Below are 23089 nucleotides of genomic sequence, written 5' to 3' on the forward strand. Positions count from 1 at the left end.
AAATAGAACTGCTGGATAATTTCATGTCTAGCTTTCCAAGGCTGGAAAGTAGGAATAACTGGTCCAAACCAAACAAAGTTAAGGACTTTTCTAAATAAATGCTTGTTTTAAAATTATTACATTTATCTATTTCAATGAAACCTAAAGAGCTGGAGAAAGCAATCCATTGGTCTGTAGGAGAATATAGAATTTTGTAGCTCTCTCTTTTTGAGAAGGAAAGAGAAGTTCAGCCTCACAAGCAAGTATTTGACAAATAAATATTATTGTATTAGATATTTCAACATCACTACACTATTAAATATTTTGGTTTCTGATAACATCTTTAAGGTGCTAAAACTGCTTATATGTGTAAAGTGAGCTGGTATTTAACAGTGAAACAGAATTAAAAAGAATTGGTACAGAAATGTACCAGTTTTGTTGGTTATATAACACCATCACCAAATTTAAATGACACTATGTTCTCAGAAGATCTAACCACTCCAGATATTGGACGTTTAAATTAGAGCTGCATTCAGACTGATATCTCTTTTTAAACCAATACCTACGTAATATATTTTGGAACAAAACCTTATTTTGCTTTTTTATGCTGAGAGCTCTGCCTTCACTGCTTGCACTATGGCTCATAAAAATAAATCATCTTTTGTTGTGTGCTTTTTCTGCCAATTGCTTGAATAGCATGGGTTGTCTCCCTGCCTGCTACACTGATGCCAATCCTACATAGGTGGAAACTGGCTGCCTGAATAATACATCAAGTACCATCTGTTTTGTAAGCTGCATCTTCTGTGACAGCACTAAATGACACCATACTTGATCTTAAGAAGAGAGTCAAAGAAAAGGGCTTGAACATTATGGCAAGATAAATATCACCCTTCACACAATGTTGCATTTCTCCTGGGAGTCAAATGCAAATGTTTGATAAGAGTGTACTAATAACCTTTAGTCATAGCATTTCCAAACAATGTAGGCACATTGTGTATCAAAAGTGGATGCAAAGTCTTGCTATTAGATAACCCCCAATTTCCTGGGTCCTACTATGAAGCCCAGTCCAGCTACCTTGAATATCTCAGAAGCCATCTCTGCTCTGAATATTACTTACCTCAGAACAAAATCATCTAAGTCCTTTCATCTCATAAAGTTGATTTAGTATCTCCATGAGATGTTTCTTAATCCTCTTTGAAACCCAAGCCTTTCCAAAATGGTATGTAACAATCACATTTACCTAAATTAATCATCATACCATAATCATGATTTTGAAAACCAAGTCCTTATAAATAATAAAAATTCTGGAAACCAATTAAAAATTCTTAAGCAGATGTTTATATTTTGCCTAGGAATACATAATTAAGAGAGACAGAATATCTGTCTTCAAATATACAGACAATAGCCATGGTAAAAAAAAAAGGCAAATTCTTGTCTTTTATTGTTTCAGAGGGCATGAATAGAACCAGGATATGAAAAGGAAACAGAATTGCGTAGAACATTACCAGAACATTGCATTTTTTTAAAGTTAAAAAGTGAAGAGCAGTGAAATGGAAATGTCTTGGGAGCAATGGGCTTTGTGCAAGTGATATTCAAGCAGAGCTTGGAGAATCATCTGCCAGGAATGCTGCCACTGTGATATTACTTTTGTTAATAGAAAATTGGATAATTATTACCTCTACGCTCCCTTCCAGCTCTAATATCCGCCTAGAGTCCCTATTGTGGGGGAGATGGGTGGGGGAGAAATCCAATAAATAAAAAAATAAAAATAAAAAAAATGTTCTGATTCTAGGATTCCAGTATCAAAAATTGTAATTTGAGTAGTGCCTTCTTTCCTGAATGATATAACTTCTTTCTCTGCTGTAACATACCCCAGATCTATGCTGCTTAGATTAGGAGGAGACAACAGAATGGTACTCATCAAGCTTGTGCTCACCTGACACTATTTTAAAATATATTATTTTAATTAAAAATTAAATGGAAATCTGGGATAATTTTTATTTACAGCTATTCTTCTGGATCTATGTAAGACCAACAGGAAAACAAAAATAATGAAGGGTTGCAATGCAGTGCTTGGAATAAAAAGTTAAATAGGAAAGTGCAAATGTACCATCTTGGGAGCAAAATGTTCCATTACTCTTCCAGATCATGCTGATTGGTGGGTTTTTTGGACGTTCACTTTGGAATAATTCTAGTGTGTTCCTCCTCCAGAACTTGATCTGTTATCCTGGGGGTGGACTGGTGGCTCCCAGATCAGCATGATCCACAAGAAAACAATGTCCCAGAGTTTTCTGATCATTTTGTTCATAGAGTGATAGATGTTTTACATAACTGTCAGCTGCCATAGCAAAGAACATTCTGGGTGGCTAAAGGTGCTAGCAAAATTCAAATGTACCTTACAGCCAAAAAAAAAAAAAAAAGTTACTTACTGCTAGTATAGATAAATTATGTCTGAGTTGAAATGACTGATTTCTTGTCTCATCTACATATTTGGAATCCCAATCTGTAGCATTCTCTTTTCCTTTCCTGGGAAACATGACGTCTGAATCTTAATGGATATAATTGGCATCCTCAAAAAACAACTTAAAAGTTGTTTTTATTACTACTTGCTTGGATTGGTAGTGCAGCCAATAATAGTGCAAAACAGAGATGGAGAACCTAAAGGCCTCCATCACTGTTTTCCACTATTCAAATGCTACCAAACTGTAATGTTTCTATATTAAATACTTGACTAGAAAACAATCATTTAAATAAATTTAATTACAATTTAATACCATGAAATCAAATGGAGTTTTTGTGCTGGCCTTAGTTACTGTTCTTTGGAAATGTGGCCCTTGATATAGTAAAATACTCTTTCAGACATTAGGGGTCTAAACCATAGAAGCAGAATTTGAATCTATTCCCTTGTGGTACTAATTCAGCATTTATCTAATAGGATTCAGCTCAATATAAGTTGTCTTTATATATTACTGTTTCTTTGTTGTGTCCTCTCTATTTCCATTTCATTGTATAGGTAGTCCTTACTTAACAACCCTAATTGAGACCGGCAACTCTATCACTAAGCGAAGCAGTCGTTAAGAGAAACATCATGTGACCGCCCCACTTAATGATGGCATTTCTGGCAGTCCCTGTTGTCATTAAACCCTGTGGGCCGTTAGGCGAAGACCCAACTCGATCCAAGCCATTCCTAGCTTGATCCCTCCCAGCCCCGAGCCTCAGTTCTTCCAAGACAAGGGACTACCTCCCGTTCAATTCCCCCCACCCATCTCTCCCCCATCTCAGCCCTTTTGGCCACCCTGCATAGCATGAAGAGGCTGTGTTCCGTTGCCCCCCCCCCCCCAGTGGACCTTCCTCCCTGTCCTTGGTGCAATCGTGGTGTTTTTCCCTCTGCTAGGCTTGCCACCACTGAGGAGTGCTGCCTCAAGCCCCGTGGTGTGGCAAGCAGCCCTGTTGCCGTGGTGCACCAAGAATCCCCATTACTATGGTGTGCCAGAGTTCTGGGGCTGCTTGCTATGCTGTGGCTTGGGGGCTTCTTGCCCTAAGCAGCCCCTGAGCTACAGCACGGCAAGCTGCCCCCAAGCTGTGGGGCAGTAAGAAGGGCCTGCTTAAGATCCCACCTTCTCCCACATCCCATTGGCAGCTTACCAAATGAGAAGTTCCCGCATCATTTGCCCATGACCATCTTGTCCATGACTCCTCTGCCACAGGAGCAGTCTTGCAAGACCCACACCTCCTAGAATGGGCTTCATACCCTGGTATGACATCATTGGCCTGTGGGATGTTTCCACAGTGCCTCCCCACTGGTGGTGAGCCCAGTGGAGGGGAGACAGGAGAAGACTATGAAGGTTGGCAGGGTGATGGTGGTCATGAATTGTGAGCAGACTCAAATTTTTATCACATGACTGTGGGGGCACTGCAACAGTTGTAAGTTCGAGGACCAGTCGCAAATCCATTTTTTCAGTGCTATTATAATTTTAAATGGTTGCTGAACAAATGGACATTAAGCTAGGACTACTTGTATTGTGAATTGGGAAATATTAAGAATCTGAGCAGGTTGTTATATTATTTGAGATAAATGTATCAGTAAGTTTTGCTACAATCTTAGTGCAATGGATATTTTTTAAAAAATAAGTTTCTAAAAGTAAATAATTATTTCATTGTGATATGCAGGTGCCATAATCTTAAGTAACTTTTGACAAAGTATGGCTAAACAGAATTATGTCCAGAAACAAGTTTGGCAAGAGAACATTTTTCTCTAGTTACTCTTAATGAATCTCAACCTCACAAAACCAGTGTTACAAGTAAACGCCACTTCCTTTTTTGAAGTCCTAGGTGATCTATTTTGAGTTTACTGTTCTGCAAACAGAAAGGTCAGATGGTTCAATTTGTAGTGCCACTACTTCCTGAATCTTGTAAATCTTGAGTAGAGAGAATGGATTTTAAGTACACTTCTTGTGAACCCCGTGCATTAACTGGAAAATGATGATGATGATGATGATGATGATGGCAAAGGCACCGTCAAATACTACCTCTGTATTTTTAGAGTACAGCATAGGTCAAGGATTCAACCCACTAAAAGATTTTAGATTTGATTCCTGATTGACTCAGCCAAAGGATTTCAAGCTGTAGCATCACAGGAAAGACATCTGCTTAAGAATTTATAAGCAACTGTTAGTTAACAAGAATGGAGCAGAAATGATACCAAGAATATTTTTTAGTTGGAAAATTATTTGCAAATGTTACTACCTAATACAGAACTGAAGAGGACTGTTTTTAAACTGAATGCTGTTATCCAGTTGGTCTGTAATTTTCATTCAGCTTGTAATGTGATACAAATAACTCTCGTGGTAAGAGACACAAATGTATTGGATATTGTTAACTGACGTTACAGATGTGTTTACAAGAATCTTATTCTGTTCCACATGATATATAGAAGTATTTAAGTAAACACCATAATTTTAATCTTTAAAATATTATAGGTTGAAGTGGAGATGCAAGGAAGAATATTACCATGAGGAATTGACATGTGAAGCATGAATTTTGTAAAGCAAGTAGGTTGAGGAAGCTGATCTTGACCAGGATTGGGCTCTGTGCACTTTTACTGCTGTATTTAAACTAATATTGTTTAGCTTAATCCCGACTTGAGACCATATAAACACATTTAGAATTATAGGACTTATGCATACTTGCTTAGGTGACAGTAAGCTCCATGTAAAGTAAGTTTCCTTCAACTCAGCTGGTCCTACTCCCCAATTAAGTGTCCTCAAGATTGCAACCTCAGTTCAGTGAGATTGTCCCGAACCCCGGTATACATAAGACTGGGTTTCATACCTTAGAATGACACTGAATTGTATTTAATGAACTGTCAAAATTTAACTTGTAAGCTCACAATTGGGGTAGGGATATGTTTTTTGACTGAATGCATAAACCAGAAAATCACAACCAAATTAAATAAAAGTATTGTAAAACTTGTAAAATTATGTCTCATCAATGAGTGTTGAATGTGCGGCTCAAAAATGTTCCATCAGAAGTTTTCTTTTCAAAAACAAAGTCCATCCTCCCACATCACAAAGAGCGGGTCTGCCATTTTGGTTGTCAAAGGCAAGAGCATACGTGCAAAGGTGAGATAATAATGGTGTTTCCCTTACAACACAGTCCTATGTACAGAATATTTGCTTGGGGAGAAGTCCCTTAGTGAGGAATGAGACTCCTCTCAGGTAGGAGAGCATTAAAATGGCAGCCTGATGGGAAAGAGCCTGAGGACAGCTACAAAGTATTTTCACCAGTGAGGTTTTCCTGGGAGGATTGAGCAGGAAGCTCCGAAAAAGTAGATATTTTAAGTGGCTCAAACTTGTACTTGCCAAGAGAAACCTGGCTGGGAATGAGAAGGTGAAGCCTATTTCTTGACTGTTAGCTTCCGGGAAAATTTAAGTTGAGTATCAGAGGAAAGGTGGTAGCTGAATCCCTAGGTTCCCCATTTACACCCTGACGCCTTCAACTAACAATGCAAGGTTCCGCACGCTTATTTAGAAGAAAACTGCGTCCAGTGGAACATCTTTCTCTAAGGGGCGCGTTTAGGCTTGCAGCCTAATGGATCAAGGAAATCACGGGCCGCGGAGAGACCGTCCGAGGCGCCGAAAGGCAGCTGCCTGTTTCCCTGCTACGCCACACTGGGTTGGTTTTAGCAAAGGCTCAATTCGACACGGGGCAAACCATTCACCTGGCGCCTAGCCAATTACCGTCGTCACCCTTGACTACCCCGCCAAGCCGTCCCTTTCCAGGATGCAGCGCTTTTGGCGGGCCGTAAAAGAAACCTGCGCCGCGGAGAAAGTGTCGTCAGAAGTGGAATTCACACCTGCGGCGGACCAGCCCCGTCCGTCCCGTTTCTACACGTCTGGCAGGCCGCAGGGCGTCCGCGCCGCGCGGGCGCTCTCAAAGCACCTCCAGATTGGGTGGGAGAGAGGGCGGGGGCTCGGCGAAACTCTTGGAAGAACTTTCCTGCTCGGGAGGTGGAGCGGAGAAGGGGCGGCCTGGAAGGCGGCCGGCAGCAAAAGCAGTGACTTGGGCGCGGGAGTTGGGTTCGGCGCGGCCGCTGGGTGCCTGGGCGCCTTTTCTTCACGGATCGGGTTCCCGGCTGCTTCGAGCCGTCGAGGTGTCTCCGCGAGCCCGCCGCCTCCCTCGCCGTGTGATGGGCTCCTCTGAGGGGGAGCAGGTGGGCTTGGACGAGGCCGGCCGGCTCCGCTCGCTCTTCCTGGCCTGCGACGTGAACGGCTCCGGCCGGATCGAGCGCGACGACTTCGGCTCGCTCTGCGCAGAGTTGCGGGTCCGGCCGGCGGAGGCCGAGGCGATCTTTCAGCGCCTGGACACTGACCGCGACGGTGCCATCACTTTCCACGAGTTCGTCCGCGGGTTTCGCGGCGCCACGCAACCGCAGAGGCGGCGGAGCGACCGCGGGGAACTCCCCGAAGAGGGGGGCGACGCGTCTGTTGCCTTCGCCGGGGTGGCGGCGGCGGGATCTGCGGTGGGTCCCAGCCAGGCCTGGCGGGAATTTGAGCTCCGGCTCGGGGAGGAGGCGGGGTACATTCCCAGGTAAGTCGCCATTGATCCTCCGAGGGGGAAAGGGCGCGCCGTAACCAGCCCCAGAAGTTTAGCCCTTGCTTTCTGATTCAGGTGAAAGTGTTTCTGAGTAAGTTCCGCCTTTTATTTTCCGAACAAGATAGGCCTGTTAACAAATCATTTTAGCAAACTAAAGCAGTGTATTCGGATTGGATGTAGGTTGCACCTGTTGAACTTCTATCAGGAAAGTATTACTTCAGGGGTACACAAGGTCCAGCGCGGGCAACATTTGACTATATGATTACCCGCTGTTATTTATTTCAGGGTTCTTTTCATCTATTTGAGGTTTATGTATTTTATTATTTTCACTGTTTGTAATATTTCTTGAGATGAGCACCCACCACCTTCTCTACAAGGAACTGAAGTCACTGTTTACCCTCTTTTATCTCTACAATGACTGAGGTAGAATAGACAGAGCGTGTGTGTGTGTGTGTGGCTTTGTTGGCATTTAAGCTGAGCCTCTCCAGGTTTTAGGCAGTTGCCAGTCTTGCTGGCTTTCCAGTGAAGCAGAGAAGGGCCAAGAATATAGTTTCTAAGCAACAGCTGCAGTTTCAGTTTAAGTGGGAATAATGTATTGCAGTTTTATCTTATGCCTGCCTATGTTATAGCATAGTTTTTGTTTAAAGAATAAACTTTTTTGTAACAATGCCCATCCCCTCCTTCTCTTCCATCATGCTCCCCCCCCTTGAAGATCATCTGTAGAAGTGGCATATGGTAGCATCCCTAAAGAGAGGAAGGCTAGAGAGGACAACAGATTAATGACAGAGGAATTTTTGTTTTTGTTTTATTGATGCAGCGCATACCTTTGAAAATTCTCATACTGCAAGCCTGCAAGGTGCCACGTTGCTTCTAATCTTTTCTTGCTACTGCAAGTAATAGGGCTGCTCTGCTCAGATTTCAGGTCTTTTCTTATGGCTTTAGGAGAATCCCACTTTCTGTGTTTTCTCTCTTAGTACTGCTTACACCAGCTGATCATTTTTCAGTCTTCAAGTTTTGTGAAAGTCTGTCAAACACATTTCCAAGCTAATATACTTCTTATGCCCATTGTGACTCTTCATACAGACAGCTGTTCCTGTGCAATGAAAAGCAGAGACAAACAAAAAAAATAAGTCAAGTGAATTTAATCAAGTGATTCCTGTTTGGTGTCATTTTTTTGGTGTATTCAGAATTCTTTTTATAGTTAAAATGTAAAAAGGTTGCTACCTGGCTGTTTGAAGATACATGTGTAAGTTTACACCTATATGGTTATAGGTATAATAATTATCTGGTGTTGGGTTTTCTATCATGGCTCTCTGAGCTGTATCCTGAATGTCCAAATAGCAAGTCTTCTTCACTGGAATATGAGAACAAGCTAAGCCAATGACACACCGTGCCTGTTTTTTGACATGCTATTTCCCATGGTAGTAGCACAGTATCAGGAATACTGCCAATGAAAACAACATAGATTTCCCATGCAAGGTTATAGTTCTTTTGGAGAGCAGGTTATCAAAGGATGTTTTATCATTAGGAACTTTCAAAACAAGATTCAGAACATCCAAAGATTCTGTTCAGGCTATTACTTTGTCTTCTTTCATATCTAGCCAAGTACATTAGATTTCATGCAATTTGAATTGAATTCTTGACAGCCTCAATTAGGGTGCTCAGGTATGCGGGAGGAGTACACACATATGGCCAGCAGACCATGGTTTGAGCATCCATGAAGTAGATGAAACAGTGGTCAGTTGAGTTATTATCATATTGTATGCATGCATATTTCTATAGTTTTGATATAGCATTATAGCATCATTCAAACATTTTTTGACAGAAAGCATTTTGTTTAATTTGGCACAAGTCATAAAATTATTTTTTCTACTTTTCACATGTTCATTGTTAATGATTACTTTTGTTATTAATAAATTTGTATAAATGAAAATGGATCCTTTGGTCCTGATATTTAAGATAAACTTTTGATTTTAGAATCAGGAAACTTGTTATTTTTAACCTAATTAGATTTATGAAATGAAGTCAAGAGCTGCCTGTGTTTTTCAAAGTAGATTGCTTTAAGTGTGGTGCTTTAATGCTACTGTCAGGGCTGATAACCGGCTTAGGTTGCAGGAAGCTTTTTCCTCATTTCTCTAAACTGGGAAGTTTCTTTTGCAGAATGAGCCTTTCAGCATGAAAAAAACTTGGGAAAAAAATCTCTCCTTCTTTTAGCTAAAAGGGAATTAAAATATTGAATTTTCAGACAAATGGAAATTATATTTGATTCTTCAGAAATTAGGGCAGAACATTAATTAATAGGTTGCTCGATGGGGTCTCTTACCTTAACCCATGTCACAAATCCTTGTGTTTTGGATACCCTAGGAATCTGACATGTAAGACTTTAGATAGCTAATCTTCAAATAAAAGATGAAATGGATGCACAACACCTGAAATCCCCCTCCCAAAAAATAATGCTATGTTTTAAGAACAGTGTGCAGCCCTAAATTAGCACCCAAATCTAGAGGTGCTAATTACAATCACTGTAGAGGTTGTGATGTTTTAAATGTTATCCAAACACAGAAATATTATATAGAAGACATGGTAAGGTATGGTTTGTTTTAACTATGATTTATTGTATAAACCACAGTTATATGGATTCCCACAATATGCTAAACCAAGCCATTATGTCTTAGCCCAATTTGTGAATCCAGTCTCTAGGAACAAATTAAATACTTCAAGTAGCCTAATACATGTAAGTTATTTAATAATATCCTATACAATTTAAAAGTAAATAGCATTTCTCCCAGATCATTTACAGATAGTGACAACAGCAGTATGTGACTAGTGCAAATTTTCTTCTGAGCAATCCTGTTATCTATCTATCCTTTTGTTTCTCTGTTTTTAAAAAGGGCTATTTTAGTCTTGGCAAGTTAGCAAAGTAGGAGAAGGGAATGGAAAGTCAGTGGATGAGGTCAATGAGATTATAGATTTCTGGATATTACTAGAGGGAAGTTGAGAAGGTGAGCTTTTGTTTCTATGCAGTTATCAAGAATTGAACTTGATGTCACCTATTTAAGCTCAGTCTTAGGACATAATGGCTGGGAATTCTGGAAGTTGTAAACTCAGTACATCTGAAAGGTACCAGTTGAGGCATATTTGGGTAAAAGCTTGTTAAAATATAAATCTAAACTTTCAGGAAGGAGTTCCCTGTTCATTTCTTTCGCCATATATAATGCAATTTAGACTAAGACAATAATCTTTCTACTGGCTTTTCTTCAACTTAGTTACTAGGTTGCTGATCTCCCTGTCTGGGTTCTATATGCACACTGATCTTCTAAAGTCAGTACTATCTATCATACCAGAACAAGTCCTGATAGGGGTAACAACAGGCATTTGGTGGGTAGGTAATTCAAATAGGCAATACAAACTCATTCTGATCCCTAACACATCACATGTCAAATTGTATTTTGCTCACAAATCAAGGCAGAATGCTACTTATGCTGTTTTTCTTAGCACTGCTTCTCATTCTTCTAGTTTAAATTAGGGCTGAAGTAATAGCATTGACCTGACCCAATTGGGGCTTTAACGAAGTTGATGGGAAGTTACAAGAGCTCTGTGGATTATAACCTTGAGGACTTCAGATGTGTTGGATTGCACATTTTAGCCAGCTTCAGCCACATGGTTAGTGATGAGGATGCTGGAAATTATAGGTCAGCAGCAAAGTGTACTTTCTTTTAACTTACACTTTATAGAGTTGACCACAGAGGTATAGCTGAATAGGTATGTATGTGGTCCAGTATCCTGTTTTAGAAGAGCTGCATAGGTAGTGGAATGAGGTTTGTGCAGGAAGAGTTTGTGTAAGAATCTGCCTTTCTTATCTTAGTACCATGGAGACAGTGTTTGTTCTAACACTCTGAATGTAGTCCAGCTACTTTGGTTTAATAAGACAGGAGAATGAATTTGCAATTGCTTTGTTTGGCATAAGTATACAGACATAATGCGTCTGAATTGTGAATAGCGTCCTCATGTATTGTTTCCAACAGAATGCTATTCAGAACAAAATAGATATGATCACCAAAGAATAAGGCAAAATTAACTGCTTATTGAAAAACCAAATTTTGTTAGATAAGTTTTGAATATAAGTTTTAGATGTTCCTCTACTTTAAGAATGTTTTAAATTTAGACTTTAAAAAATTACCTCTTCCTTGCTGATATTTCAGTTAATGAGTGGATGCTAGGCAGCAGAATCAAGATGTGTATCGGTATTATCTATCTATTTAGGAATTACAGTATATATCCTGCCTTTCATTCAGGAGCTCAAAGTGGTATACATAGCATTCCTTCCTCCTAATTTTTCCCACAGCAACAATACCAGGAATCAGGTTGTGTTGACTAGCTGATGGTTACCCAGTGAGCTTTTGTAGCTGAGGATGAATTAGAACTTGGGTCTCCTCATTCTTAGTCCAACACTGACTGCCTTTCACTGTTAGGGGTGATGGCCTTGTGAATAGCAGTATGTTTACTAAATTAAAAGCTTTTTGATAGATTAATTTTTCAAAAACAAAGCCATAGTGAAAGAAAGTTATATGGCAGGAATGGGAAACACAGCACAGTCCAGTTGGTTTGAAGCAACAGTACCAGAATATATGACCATTGGCTGTCTTGAATAAGGCTTATTGGAGGTATAGTTAAAAGTATCTGGATGGCATCAGGTTGCAACCTCTGCATAAATGTTGACCCTGAGGTTTGGCATCTCTGCTATATTGAGATATAAAAAGTCATACAGGTAGTCCTCAAGTTATGATGGTAATAGGGACCGGAATTTCCACTGCTAAGCAAAGGGGTTGTAAAGCATGACATCACATGACCACATTGCGTAGTGATGGCAATCTTGGCAGTCCCTGTTGCTGTCGTTAACTGAATCCCACCGGCCATTAGGCGAGAACCCACCCTGATCCAAACTATTTCCAGCTTGGTCCCTCCCAGCCCCAAGCCTCGATAAGGTAAGGAACTGCCTCCTCTTCACCTACCCTCACCTGCCTATCTCCCCCCCCCGCCCTTTTGGCCTCCCTGCACAGCGGCATTCCTCAGCGATGATGGTGCTGAGGCTGAAGTAGGGGCCCAAGGGCGGTGGTGGCCAGCTGAGATTGCTGAAGGCCCCAGGCTCCTTCAGCCCCAGTGCTGGTGCCACCAAGGAGTGCCGCTGCACAGGATGACTAAAAGGGCAGAGATGGGGGGAGACCACACAGACAGATCTTCTCCAGGATGATCTGTCCTCAACATGCCCCTTTAGTTACATATAAAATTATATCTAGTTTTCTTGCCCTTGAGGTAGAATCTAGGCCCAACACATAATGTGCAGCAGAGTGGTTAAACCAGTTTGAGGATGATTTATACCAGCCTTTCCAAATTACTGTCTTGCAGATATGTTGGACTAGAGCTTCTATAGTTCCTATCTGAATTCTGGGAACTGTACTCCAACACCCTTGGAGAATATGAGGTTGGGAAACCCAGATGTTAAGAATTTAGATTTGTAGAGGTTGGTTGCAACAGAAATTAGGACAAAGTAATTTGGAAATGTGCTTTATTAAAAAGGAAAAAAAAATAGCTGTTTGAATTCTCATAATCAACATGTTCACAAGTCATGAAATTTGACATCAAGATTAAAGAGACAACTTGCAAACACCACCCCTATATGGGATGCTGTTTTCATAACAAGGGTAATAGTGAAAAGAAGTAAGGTGACAGGTTATTTCAGAGGAACTTTGAAAAATTGAACTGAGCATCCTTCCCAGAACTGGTGCTGCAAGATATGTTGGAGTATAGCTTAGTTCCAGCCAGCATGAATTATCATCCAACCCACATGCACCGGTGACCAAGTTGCAAAAACTGGGATAGAAGACTTACTTCCATCTGTCCCCCTTCATGATTTACTAATATGCTCTGTACATACAATGTGTATGTGGCTACAATTTGTTCAAAATCAAACAATGTAGTTTTTTCTTTTTTCTTTTAAATGGCTTTGGGGGCAGGGATGATGTGATGATTTGCCAACATTGTTGCATACTTGCTGTATCTGTATTCAGGTGAGCATCCCTGTAGTCATCCTTCATTCAAAAAACAAACAAACAAACAACCCAAAACATCTCCCCATCCTTAGGGCTCCTTATGTTTTTCTAGGGAATTGTTTTGTTCTGTTTGCCCTAAATTTGATTTCTCACTTCTTGCACCTGACTGGTTTTGTGTAAATGTAGGCCACAGAAAGCTCCTGAATGGAGTTGTTAATTGGGCCAGTGAGAAAAAACAAAACCATATTGTGGTTTTGAGATCAAATAACCTGAGCAAACTTTGCAGTCACCACTGTATGTTTACGACAGCAGCAGGAGCTTTTCCAACAGAGCTCAGAAGGCCTAGATGGAAAAGCTCAGTGGAGGGAATCATATCTTTCAGCTTTCCTTCATTCAGGTTTCTGGTGTGTTTAATCTTCTGGAGCTGAAAAACCCACAAGAACAGCAGCTGTGAGATAGTTCAGAAAAAAACAATAGGTAGCATTGTCAAAATCTAGTGCAATGCTGTTAGGTCTCCTAAGGATTTAGTTTTAGAACTCAGCTGTTCTTAAACCCTAGTTTGGGGTGACATGCAAACCTGGTCCAAATGTCCCTATTATCTTGATTCATTTATGAATTGTGCATTGGAAATAGGGCTGCTGACAGACTCCCCTGGTTGTTAGCCATTGTAGTTTATCTGAAATGCAACACTAATATCATATAGACTTTGGTAATTTAAGATGGTGAACAGAATGAATTAAATACTTTTAAATGTTTTTTGTCCACCATAAATGCTATTTAACATAATTATTATTATTATTATAATTCCACTATAACTTATTATTATTGTGAATTTTCAGTCTGCTTATTATATTTGTGCTTTAAATAGAATTGTCCTAGATTGTACTACTTGCATTGTCATGGTTCCTTCAGCCCACCATAAACATTGTATTTTTTCTTTCTTTCTGTCAACTGAGGATAACATTTTATGCATTGAATGAATTGACCCTTGTCCTTGAAAAGCCTTATGCAGTAAATAATTTACTAGATTTAGAAACTGGTATGATAAATGTACTGGTTCCAGGCTGCATGTGGTTCCCACAAGCTTTGTTTTTAAGATCTTCTGGAGTCCCTTCCAAACTCCATAGCCCAAAATCAGTGATTTACTTTCTACCATTTTAAGACAGGGCTTAGCCCTAAAGTAGATTTAAATTTAACGAACATCAAAACAAAGAACATGTCACCCCAGTCCATAGAAAATCCTGCCTCCATTCACATGTGTGACATATTTCTACTTGCTTCATAGGAACTGTATTGCCCATTGCAGCCTTTGACTCCCCCTTTCTGTTAGCATCTATTTATAAAAGTTTCTCCAGTACTGTGTATGTGTGTGTGTGTGTGTGTGTGTTTATACAGTGGTTTTAAATATAACCCATGTGCTTGGGGAAAGAGATTTTGAGTTTAAATCTCCGGAGGTGTGTTGATTCCAGGGTAGATCAGATCACAGTCTTTACACCAAAATAAAGCATATAAATATGTAATATGTCTGTTATTTTGTCACCTCAGTTTGATTGCTCTTGCTCATGAACTAATTGACCCATTTTTTAAAAGTATATTTGTAAAATCTTAATAAAAAGTCTCTTCCATCTATCCATTTTTACATGACATCACCATGTAAGATATATAATTATTTCTGAATAAACCTGCAAAAAGTTTAATATTTGATTTCTCCCCCCCCCCCATTTCTAGGCAAGAGCAGGTCAGCATTCTGTATCAGAACATCAATATAGTGGAACCACGATTAATTCAACCATATGAAAATGTTATTAAGAACTTCATTAGAGAGATCAAGCTGCAGAGTACAGAAATGGAGAACTTGGCCATAGCTGTAAAAAGGTAGAGTTAACTGAGTTTTTACTTCATAATGAAATTATATTAGTGTATAATATTCAGATCTCAAGTGGGCAAGCATCCTCCAGATCTGTGGACAGCTTCTCTATATCTGCATCATGTAGAGAAAGGGTGCCCACCCCAGATCCAGAGCACTCTTATCCATTTTGGATTCAAATACTTCAGTTTTCATCAGTCCCAGCCAACGGAGCTCTTGGGAAGAGATTGGGGGAATTGCAGTCCAAGGTATCTGAATTTGTTTATCATTCTTTAAATACTCAATAAATCATGTGGGTGAAGAACAAATAGTTAACGTTTATAGACTGTTTTATTAAATGTGGATCTGAATTATAAACAGTATGCTATCTTGACCCATACAAATGTTTGAATATGCTTGAAGCTTTTGTTGTTTGTTTTATGGTTTGGGAACATCCATTATTTTCTGAAACAACATTTTCAGATCTGGAATCTCTGACTTTGAGATATCTGATCATAAGGAACAAGAGGCTGAGGGGAAGAGAAGAAAGAATTCAGTGGGAAATGTATTACTACATAGAAATTAGGAACTTGGTTTATTAATGGAAAAAAACCCTATTTTCTCAGGTTATCTCAACATAGGCACAAATTAAGCTGTAGCTTCCTAAATACTTAGACAAACAGAGATAGGAACTAAATTTTTATCATAGTTTTGGAATGGCAAGCATAGCAGCTGAGCTGGCACAGCACTGATACCCAATCTTATTTCAAAACCTGTGCAGCCTTTTCCCACTTCTATACTTATGCAGAGAAGTCTCAGCCTTCCTCTTCTCATGCTCCTAAGTCTTATCCATTGAAGACAGTTGCTTGTTTACATTCCCCACATTCCTTCTGAGACAATTCCTCCTTCCAGGATGATATTCTGATGCCACTAACAGAGCCTGGTCACCATATTACTAGCGGAGGTATTTCTGTAATAGCACTTCATCTTAATGGATAAGATGTGAATAATGCTGTTATGTGCATTCTGTCTGTTTTTTCTTCCTTCTCCCAACATTCAGCATTCTAAGCCAATCTGGGCTACGTTTTTCCCCCTACATCTTGTTTTTCAATTTTGGCTGCAGACTTATTGGTATTCTCCAGTGAATTATGCTATAGAAGGGAATGAGGTAGGATATATAATCTTTGGAGCTATCATATTATTGTAATAGTTCATTTACATCCACAGCAGTTTCACCCTGAGAGATTTAGAGCCTAGCATTGCAAGGTCATTTCCTTGCTGCTGGGAGGAATAGAAAAACTTCTGTTCAGAGTTGTATGGAGACTACCAGTCCCTACAGTTCAGCATTTATGATTGTCCAGCACTGAATATCTTTGATGAATAGGGTAACTGGGTATGAAAAGCAATTAACATGTCCCTTTTAGGTATGTAATGTCATGTTTGCTAGACAGAGGGTCCGTTGATGACTTAAAGATGGGGATAAAGTCTGTTCACCTTTCTTCTGATTCCTGGCTTGAAACATATTGGCCCAATTATTTTTAACATCAATTTATGTGAATGTTCATTTTTATAGAGCACAAGATAAAGCAGCTATGCAGCTTGGAGAACTAGAAGAGGAGATGGAGCAGCGCATACAGGCTACAGAACATAAAATCAAGAAGGAGGTGACTAATACTTATAATGCTATGATTGCTTCCATCAACAAAATAAGTAAAATAATTCCAAATTCTGTGCTTCAGATTTGATGTATGAAACATTTCTCTAATTCTGTAATTAACATTTCAGGTAGTCCCTGGTTTAAGAACGCCCAGTTTAAGGATGACCCATAGTTAAGTACGGAGCCTATTGCAGCAAAATTTGAGTTAAATACACAATGATTCAAGTTAAATACACAGTTCAAATTAATTACACAATACTACTTATACAGTGTTGTACAATAATACTGTTCTGGCTTACATACAAATTCGACTTAAAGACAGACTTTGGGAACAGAACTCGTTCTTAAACTGGGGACTACCTGTAGTTTTCCACTTTAGTTTGCCTTTAATACAAAACAACACAAAGCCAGCACTTTCTCTGTCTCTTTCCTAATTAACCCAGCTTTCTATTCCAAAAAAGAAAGATTTGGGGAAGAGGAAAATATGTCCATGATAGCTTATTGCTGGCTGGTCATAAAGTAATTTGTCATTGCAGACTAGGTTGTAGTTTAAGGATCTGTTATATTGAAGATAAAGAGTCCTTATATAGGTGTTCTGGAAACTAGATATAACATACAGATCTCTTGAATTGTTCTTTCTCTGAGTGCATAATGAATATGTGGAGGAAATGTGAATTCATAACAATTGGTCCCACTCCAGCACTCACAGAATCTGAAACAGCAGCCTAAGTATGTTTTTGCTTGTTATTGGAAATTCAGGGTTCTCAGTTAATACTCAGTGATTCCCCTTACAGATCATGTGCAAATACAGATACTTGGAAGTGGGCTAATGTGTACAGCCCTGTTTCTCCTCCTACTTTCCATTCAGTTCAATGTATATCCTTAAGTTTCATTTATTTCAGTGAGTCTCTGGTTTCTTTGATATAACTTTTGGTAATTAAATCTAGGGAATAATTATAAGGAGAAAATAATATTCTGTATATTACTATAGAGCTGAAGTTACAAATAGTCCTAACCAGAAATTTAGATCTCTGATCTTAGAATGTCATCATAAAATAATCATATATATTGACTTCAAAAACAAATATGTAGCTTTCCTTCACAGGCATCCTAAGACATCTCTGGTATCCTTGGAAGATTTCTTATACTGAATCTCTGGATGTCAGATTAGATTACAGGTAGTCCCCAGTTTAAGAATGAGTTCTGTTCCCAAGGTCTGTCTTTAAGTTGAATTTGTATGTAAGCCAGAACAGTATTATTGTATAGTACTGTATAAGTTGTATTGTATAAGGAACTTGAGCCATTGTGTATTTAACTCGAATCATTGTGTATTTAACTCAAATTTTGCTAAAATAGGCTCTGTTCTTAACTATGGGTCATCTGTAACCTGAGGACTACCTGTACTACCTAAGTATTCCAGGTTTACTAGTGGGAATAATAGCTAAAACTGCTTAATATACTTAAGGACCCATAAATAGTGTGCTTCTATGTCTTATGGATACGAAATCTAGCCATGATATTATTAAAACTCTGGAGGCTGCTTTCTTAGTATCTTAGTTTGAAGAACCAAGATGTTAATGTAGATTAAGGCAGAATTAGTTGAACTTTCTGTTCTTCCCCAAATCAGAACACAGTAGCAGGGGAGTCTGCTGACAAAAACAGGGTTGTGCTGACATGATGAAAGCCCCTCTCCTTTTGTTCATGGGACACTGTAGGCATGTCCCAAAAGGGTGGTGCTTGTAATAAGATGATGCTTTTGTCATTTTGTCAGTGGCATTTAACCCTCCAAACAATTGACGTATGAAAAATAAAGGGAAAAAAGAGGGCAAAGTTCTGGGATTAGCTTTGTGTATTTACCCTAGCTCTCATCTAAGCAAGAGATTATAATAGCGTTCACATATTATACCCTAAGCTATATTCTGATTTTGATTTAGGTTCTGAAGTAAAATTTATAAACTTAGTTTATAGCTTAGTATATAGTGTGAACAAAGCTAATTAAATAAATTCTAGTTAAACTAGTTTATGTAGCTATTGACAACTAATAGCGACAGTATAGCTGTAGCCTTGGTTCTGATTACAAACTGCTTTTGTAGTATCCCTTTATTTCAAAAATATTGTTTTTGTCCTGTTGAGTGAGGGGACCCTGTTTTTAGAAAAGGAAAAATAGAAACTGTTGCAAGTAATGTGTGCATATTCAGTAGACATTTATGACTTTACTAAGGAATGGGTTGGTATTTGATAAAACAATAGCAACTCATTGTCTAGGTAGATAGGTATCTCCTGTGTATAAATTAATTGTCCATTTAAAACTAAGAGTAGCCTATAATAATGTAGTTCACTTTATCATTCTTGAAATCCTGCTTATCTTACTCTGTTTTTCATACATGTACTATTAAAAAGAAAGACACCTCAAATGTAAATGCAAGACTGCTGTGATATTTACTTTGTGGGATAGTTCTGAACTATAAATTTTATTAGTTATATGCACATGGCTTTTACTAAAGCAAGGCTGACTTGTGACACAGTCAAATAGTGCTTTGCATCCTAATCATTATTATAGAGTATGTGTTTTGTGTTTATTCCCAGGTGGCAGAAATGTGAAGCATGCACTATACCAAATCTTTATATGTATATCTAATGAATGAATGCTTTAAGACTGGCCAAAATATTTTTATTAGTGTATAATTAGAACAGATGTGTCCCTGCTACATGAGAATGCAATGTAAATGGCTTAAGCCTGCCATTTGTAATTTAACGAAGTGTAAAATGTTGCAGGAAAAGCGGAAAGCAGAAGAAGCTTTGAATGATCTCAAGCGCCAGTATGAAGCTGAAGTGGGTGATCTCCAAGTGACAATAAAGAAGTTAAAAATGGTATGTATCCACTCAATATGTGGTGAGTAGTTTATGGTTAAATACATCAAGGCCTGATTCTCTGTAAAAGTTCTGCTATCTTTGAAGTAATTAAGCAGATAGGAAGACCTGGGCTTCATCTTGTTGGAAAATGAACTTCACATTTTTTAAATCCCTGAGGTAACAGAATAAAGTTTCTGGAGGAGCCTAAGGTGGTGCTTCCTTAAAAAGGAAGGAATTGTGTTCTGTGGTGTGGTTATGAATCAGGACTAAATGGTCTTAACTGTGTCATTGTTCACCCTTTTTAGATGGTGATTAGTATTCAGTTATTTCAAACAGTGGGAGTTTAGCCCCTGTTGTACTTGGGAACTCTTCTGCTCATCCTTCAAAGTCTTGGATTTCTGTCTTGGACTTCTGTCCCCAAATCCTAGTCTGAATTACCACAAATAAGTGTCTGTTGACCTTAGTGAGCCTTTCTCCTGTCATATGCCTTTTGATTACTCACTTCCCTAATAGTAACAGTGTGAGGAGGAGGAGGATGATGATGATGATGATGATGATGATGATGATTTTGTATTATCAAACCATCTGTTAAATCTAAACAGAATTTGGTCAGCTTGTAGGTAGGGATTTATCTTATAGCCTGTAATGAGCAGGAATTCCTTTTGCTGAGCAGAGTGAGAAATCTTTTTGTGAATTGAAGATTAGTTAGTTCTTTGCTTTTCAGTTATTATTACTAGCATGCCATAAATTATTTGTATGGATGATAATTTCTGAGTTATCATCTATATAATAGTTTTTTGCTTTTCAGTTATTCATTACTAGGATGCCATAAATTATTTGTAGTGATGATAATAGCTCAGAAAGTTAATGACTAGTTTACTAGTGGACTAGTACCATTTCATGTTACTAGTTTTTAAACTAATAAAGCTAGTTTGCTAGTATTTAAAGTTGTCCTCAAATAATTTATAAAGAAAACAATTGAACCCTTGAGTATTTTTGTGAAAGTTTTGATTCCTTTTGCATTATAATGAGGCAGTCAGAGAATTTTTTTTATAACTACTATACTTTCTTTATTGTTTACAGCTTGAGGAACAATCCAAAAACATTAATCACAAAGAAGATTTGGCAGTACTAAAAAGGAGGATACATGATCTGACCTTGGTATGAGCTACTTAAAATTTCCTCATTCAGCCTGTCAGTCTTAACATGACTAGTATTTTTGTTGCCTCTTCTATTTGCCTGGCTTGGTGGAAGATGCCATTTTCTTAAACTGTCAGGGAGTTCAAATGAATGGCTAGAATTTTGGGGAGGGAAGAAATGCTTTTCTAGGTATATGGTGTGTTTAGCTCCATATATTAACAACTAGTTAGTGGGCAGGCAGTGTGTGTAACAATAAAAAAACAGACTGGCTTTTAAATGCAGACATGGCCCTTAGATGCAGATCTGTTTTTCTACTAGTGGAACAGTAAGATGGAATTCCTATCTATTCTGTGGTCTTGTGCATGCCATAAAAATCTGTTCTAGGGTGTTTTGAAGAGCCTCAAACAGATTTTGGGGGAAAAGATGGAGGGTACAAATGGGAAACTAGTGCAGAAGTAATAAACCCATTTATTTTTAACTGGTGGCTGTTCAAGGAGTTCACAGGTTCAAGTAATCATGAAATTATGTTTACTTTCATGAATTGTTACTTCATGAATTACTACTTCTTGAATGTTTCATTTTTTAAATTTCTGTTTTTTAGGAAAATCAGAAACTTAAAAAAGATCTTATGGAAGCACAGACAAATATAGCTTTCCTTCAGAGTGAATTAGATACTTTGAAAAGTGATATTGCAGATCAAAGTTTGAATTCAGAAAGGTAAGGGAATATGTCTAGAGGTATACAGTAAGTTGTTGTTGATAAAAAGCAAACTAATTCTCCCTAAACAAATTTTCTTTGCAGGGATCTAGACATGATCAGAGAGTACACTGAAGACAGAGATAGCTTGGAGAGGCAGATAGCAATATTACAGTAAGCTGCTAAATAATTCTCTTTTTAAAATGTTTTCATTTATGAATTTTGATTTGAATAGTTAGGCATCTCCAATGGGGAATGAACAGCTTTTTTTTTCCCCTGTGAAAGGTTTATCTGGTACCCTGATCTGTATTTTAGTCAACCTGTCTGATAGATGAAGCATGGTCTCGATGTTAGGCTATCATTTGACATTACAGGAAACTGTTAACATCTTTAGACGCATTCCTTTCTTCAAAAATAACATTTTATCATTTTTATTTATTTTTAACTTTACATTGCTTGCCACCAAAGTCTATAATCTTAAAGGTTTTTAGGTCACTCAACTATAAATAGGTCATGTGTTTTATTTATTTATTTGTATGCTCCTTTCCAAAAAAACAGTGGTCAAAGTACCTGAAAATACAGTATAACAATATAATATTTTGTTCATCTCATGCTGATTTATACCACTAGTACCCAGTCTGAATGTTCTTATAAGGCACTTCAGGTTAAATGAACTGGAGGAATTGAACTCATCTGCAGTAAAATGGATCAGTTCAAATTGAATAACTGTCTGAGAACTGAGGTGATTATTGGAAGCTTGTTCCAAGAACATGTGACTGCTAAGATGGCTACCTGGAATGAGCCTTTTCTGTATTAGCTGTTTAAGCTTTGAAATATCCCCTCTGGAAAAACCTACTTGGAACTTATTCTGTGGTCTTTGTGGTGCACTATAAGCAGTGGATATTATTACAGCTGTGCGCTCTTTTGGCTTCAGTTTTGAAGTGGTGCTTTGCATTGTGAACCCATTTGTGACTCATTAAAGCAGCCATGTTATTTTCTAGAATTGTATAGATACTTCTGCAACTGTGCAGTCTTGGACATGGCTGCTTTAGTGAGGCAGGTGCATTATGTTTCCACACATACCAAAATGCTTCTTCACAACTTAGTCCGAAACATTCCAGAATCCTAACACTTATTTTAGAAATAAACAAATACCATTTTTGCTTTTTCCTATATACTGAACTTCATGCAAGTTGAAGTATTTTGAGAGGTTTTCATTCTTCTCAAAAGTTTTATCTTGGTCGTCTTGCTGTGATGGCTTTTGGATTCCAAAGCATTTGGTTTTAAACATGGGAGAACTTTACAAAATGGGCTCCCCACCTTCTGTGTGAAATAATACAATCAGATCTGCTGCTTCCGAGTTCTTTAATGTTGTGCTGGTTGAACTCTTATGTACAGACAAAAAGTAGGACTTAGTTACAGCAAACTGCTCAGAGCTATCACTAAATTGTTTTACTACTCTATGCATTTTAACATTTATAACTATGCCATCCTTTCCTAACCTGATGCCTTCTAGATCTGAATTACAATTCCCATCACATCCAGTGAGCATGTCAGACTATATGAGAATGATGAAATTTGTAGCCTAACATACCTGGAGGATCTCAGAATCAGGAAGCATGATGTGAAAGTGGCTTGATGATGTTTGTTAAAATTCTCATCTTTTTGTAGTATCTTATCATGCATGTGCAGTATTTTGATTTAACTTCCTGTTAATTTTAACTTGGGCCTGTTAATATTTTAGTGAACCTTCAGATTAGCCAAAAGACAGTG

General features: G+C 38.4%; 1 protein-coding gene across 1 annotated transcript in view; it reads left to right on the top strand.

Annotated features, from left to right (window-relative positions):
- The first annotated feature begins 6426 nt into the window (after positions 1-6426).
- The window catches only part of RASEF (RAS and EF-hand domain containing), a 37934-nt gene continuing 21271 nt past the window's right edge, over positions 6427-23089 (top strand). The window contains exons 1-7 of the mRNA XM_015887601.3: positions 6427-7068; positions 14853-14999; positions 16544-16634; positions 19403-19498; positions 20564-20641; positions 21222-21337; positions 21422-21490. Coding sequence (XP_015743087.2) covers positions 6668-7068; positions 14853-14999; positions 16544-16634; positions 19403-19498; positions 20564-20641; positions 21222-21337; positions 21422-21490 — 998 coding nt within the window. The 5' untranslated portion in view covers positions 6427-6667. The remainder of the gene's footprint in view (positions 7069-14852; positions 15000-16543; positions 16635-19402; positions 19499-20563; positions 20642-21221; positions 21338-21421; positions 21491-23089) is intronic.

This window comes from Python bivittatus, unplaced genomic scaffold, assembly GCF_059951505.1.
Source record: "Python bivittatus isolate LINGU-HERP-01145 unplaced genomic scaffold, Pbiv_v1 ctg000850_np1212, whole genome shotgun sequence".
Taxonomy (NCBI): domain Eukaryota; kingdom Metazoa; phylum Chordata; class Lepidosauria; order Squamata; family Pythonidae; genus Python; species Python bivittatus.